This window comes from Bidens hawaiensis, unplaced genomic scaffold (genome assembly GCF_021521415.1).
Source record: "Bidens hawaiensis isolate Kalapana, Puna unplaced genomic scaffold, B.hawaiensis_p1.1 tig00035875_1, whole genome shotgun sequence".
NCBI classification, from domain to species: Eukaryota; Viridiplantae; Streptophyta; class Magnoliopsida; order Asterales; family Asteraceae; genus Bidens; species Bidens hawaiensis.
In genome coordinates, this window is record NW_027496236.1 from 30,211 (window position 1) to 33,369 (window position 3,159).

At 36.5% G+C, this 3,159-nt stretch overlaps 1 protein-coding gene across 1 annotated transcript; it reads left to right on the top strand.

Annotated features, from left to right (window-relative positions):
• The first annotated feature begins 1,113 nt into the window (after window positions 1-1,113).
• Window positions 1,114-2,910, top strand: LOC143587781 (uncharacterized). Its single transcript, XM_077068966.1, has 2 exons — window positions 1,114-1,433; window positions 2,445-2,910. Exons 1-2 carry the CDS (start codon window positions 1,136-1,138, stop codon window positions 2,696-2,698), a joined length of 552 nt encoding a protein of 183 aa, XP_076925081.1. The 5' UTR covers window positions 1,114-1,135; the 3' UTR covers window positions 2,699-2,910.
• Window positions 2,911-3,159: the final 249 nt, after the last annotated feature.

The window sequence follows — 3,159 nt, forward strand, 5'->3', positions numbered from 1 at the left end:
CCCACGTTTGATGAGACGCCGTGGTGTTAGCGCTCATCAAAACAGAGGTGGCAGGCCGATTGCACCCTCTTTCTCTTTCTATTTCACACAACCTAAAATCCATAATGCATTTATAGTGTGTCACGTCCCAATACTTTAATCCGTATACAACTCATATTATTAGTTCGTCTCTTTATTACAGACCATCAACTATTTTACAACTTAATTATAACCCGCTTAGTCACATGATTCCTAACCAGTTACTTAATTTTAAGTGTATCTTATATTATAATAATTGATTTGCTGCATTTTACGCGATCAACAAGAATTGTGGTAATTGTTGTGTATTTTGATTGTAATAATTTGTCACATTAAATTAAATATTTAATAAATATATTTTATAATAATCTTTTAACACGCTTTCTTTGATTGCGTCATACACCCACATGCATCAGCATAAGAGGTTGCGTTTGAAACTTTCAACTCATAAAAAAATCGTCAATTTGGTGGTAAGCATCTCTCTATCCCAATCCTCCAATATTAGGTTTTAATTCACTCCTGCAATATGTTTAAATCCAATTCATATACCTTTGTCTTGTGTTTTAGGACACGGTCAAATCAATATTTTGACCAATGAATGTGTGAATTATATATATATATATATATATATATATTATGCTACTGTTAATTGTGTAAACTGTCAATTTGGGGATCGAAGGATCATAGATGTGATTATACTGTTATCTAGGGTTTTAAAACGATATTGGTAATCATGTTCGTTTGGTTGAGATCTGCCTATTGCTTTACATTACATTAGCTGCTAGGTTGTTTAGATATGTAGATTTGTTTAATTTATCAAATCTGATTTGGATGCTAGTTGATTAATTTGATAAAGGCATATGTGATTCATACATGCATGCAACTGTTCAACTGTGATTGGGGATTGAAGGATCATAAGTGTGATAATACTGCTAATTGTGTAGCATCTACCGTTTATTGCCTGCAGTCGTAATGATATTTGTAATCGTTTTCGTTTGGTTGAAGTATGTCCATCGCACTTCATATGTTTCTGTTCTGCAGACTTTGTAATATCCAGTTTTTATTTAATTTTCTTTGTATTGTAGTATCTGTGAATAGAATACCAAATTGAAAGAAAATGGGCGGAGGAGACGGAAACCAAAACGAACAGGACAAAGGGTTGTTTAGTGGGCATCAACATGGTGGAGGATACCCACCTGCTGGTTACTCCAGTGGATATCCTCCACCTGGCAGTGGATACCCCCCAGCACCAGGTGGGTACCCACCCCACGCTGGTGACCATCCTCCTCAAGGGTATCCTCACTCTGGTGGTGGGTACCCTTCCCAAGGGTACCCTCATTCGGCTGGTGGGTACCCTCCGCAGGGATATCCTCCTGCTGGCAATCCTGGTCAATCGGCTTCACACCAATCTGGAGGTTAGTTGCTGTTGTCAACATTAACTTCATAAGTACTTCATTTCAGTTGAATTCTGTTTCTTAATTAAAGTTTTGTTACTATATTGCTTATCAGTTCAATTAATTATCTGATGGCTGATGGTTGATGCTGATACAGACTTCTTTAATTAAAAGCAACCATTTTTGTTCTTAAATATCAAAGTCTGTCTTCAACTAAAGTACCATCACGAATACAAAATGGATTTTTGTTTGATTCTATAAGAAACCTGACTGGATTTTCTTGCCACAACAAGGAATATAGTTTGCATCGGTCGGTTTTGGGCAAAAACAAACCATAACCGAAAGTTAAGTTTTTTAATTTTAAAAACTGTATGGTTTTGGCTTTTTGGTTTTATCATTTGGGACTAAATCTATTTGTTAATTAATAAGTGATTGTACATTTTGGGCTAAAATATTTGGGCCATACTATTTATTACATTCTTATAAATTACTAAAATTTCAAAGTTAAATTAAAATCCATAAATTCGGTTCAGTTCGGTTTGGTTTATTTAGTTTGTATTACATGCAAAACCAAAACCGAACTTCAGTTCGGTTTTAACAAAAACATAAACCGAACCATCAGTTTTTTATGGGTTCGGTTTTTTCTGTTTCAAGCACACTGCACACCCCTAGCTGACTATGTCTAAAATAAGCGTGATGGATACCTGGGAGTACATGAGCCAAGCCACTCATGTGCTACCCGAGATTGTCTCACTAAAAGCTCGAACAGAGCTGAGCTTAAACCAGCTCGAGCTCGAGCCTGTTATAACCTTGTTTAATAAACGAGCCCAAGCTTTACTTATCGAGCTCGAGGCAGCTCATGAACCTAAAAAGCATGCTATTTATATAATTTGTTTTTAATTCATCTTTTCCACAATGAACATCCAAACACACCTTTAACACTAAAAGATGCAAATGATGATAACCTGCGCGCATTGTACTTTACTTAAAACTATCAAATGACCGAGTCATGTTAAAATTTTGTTGGTTTAGGGCACGGACCAGGTATGGGAACAATACTAGCCGGTGGTGCAGCAGCTGCAGCCGCTGCATATGGAGTTCACCATATGACCCACGGTCATGGCCATGGTCATGGTCATGGAGCTTATAACATGACGGGTCATATGGGACACCATGGTGGTGGTAAGTACAAGCACGGGAAGCATGCTAAGCACGGCAAGTTTGGTAAGCACAAGGGTAAGTTTGGTAAACATAAGGGCAAGCACTCGGGCAAGAAATGGAAGTGATCAATTTTAATACTAGCTAAAAGATTCTATATGTTATGAAATGTTTGCGAGTGTGAAAACCGGTTGGACTTACTGTACGCGTTTGATCGTCTAAGAATATGTTCCTTGATCATGCTATTATTATTCTATAATAAAGAGATGTTCTTATTCCTCCCCAATAATATTGAAAACGTGTATGGTGAATAAGTTCTGTTCTTTTGCGTGTTTGTATGCTTGTCTTTAGTTATTCAGTTGGTTTTGATATATGTCATGTCACGTGTTATAATCTATTATTCGCTTTGTTCATTCATGGATCGATCATCGAAATGCCGAACTAGCATTTAATTAAAATTAAAATATATTATATAAATGCAGGAAATGAATCATCTAACAAAACCGGTTGCCAATGATTTTCAATCCAAGTGGTTAAAGTGAGATGCTCAAAGATCTCAATTTAAAAGGGCGATATGATCGTGTGGGTC

Bases quoted from the DNA above. Each gene is read 5' to 3' on its own strand.
- LOC143587781 (XM_077068966.1), top strand. From the start codon at position 1,136: ATGGGCGGAGGAGACGGAAACCAAAACGAACAGGACAAAGGGTTGTTT. The intron at 1,434-2,444 runs GTTAGTTGCTGT...TTGTTGGTTTAG, and splicing joins GGCTTCACACCAATCTGGAG to GGCACGGACCAGGTATGGGA.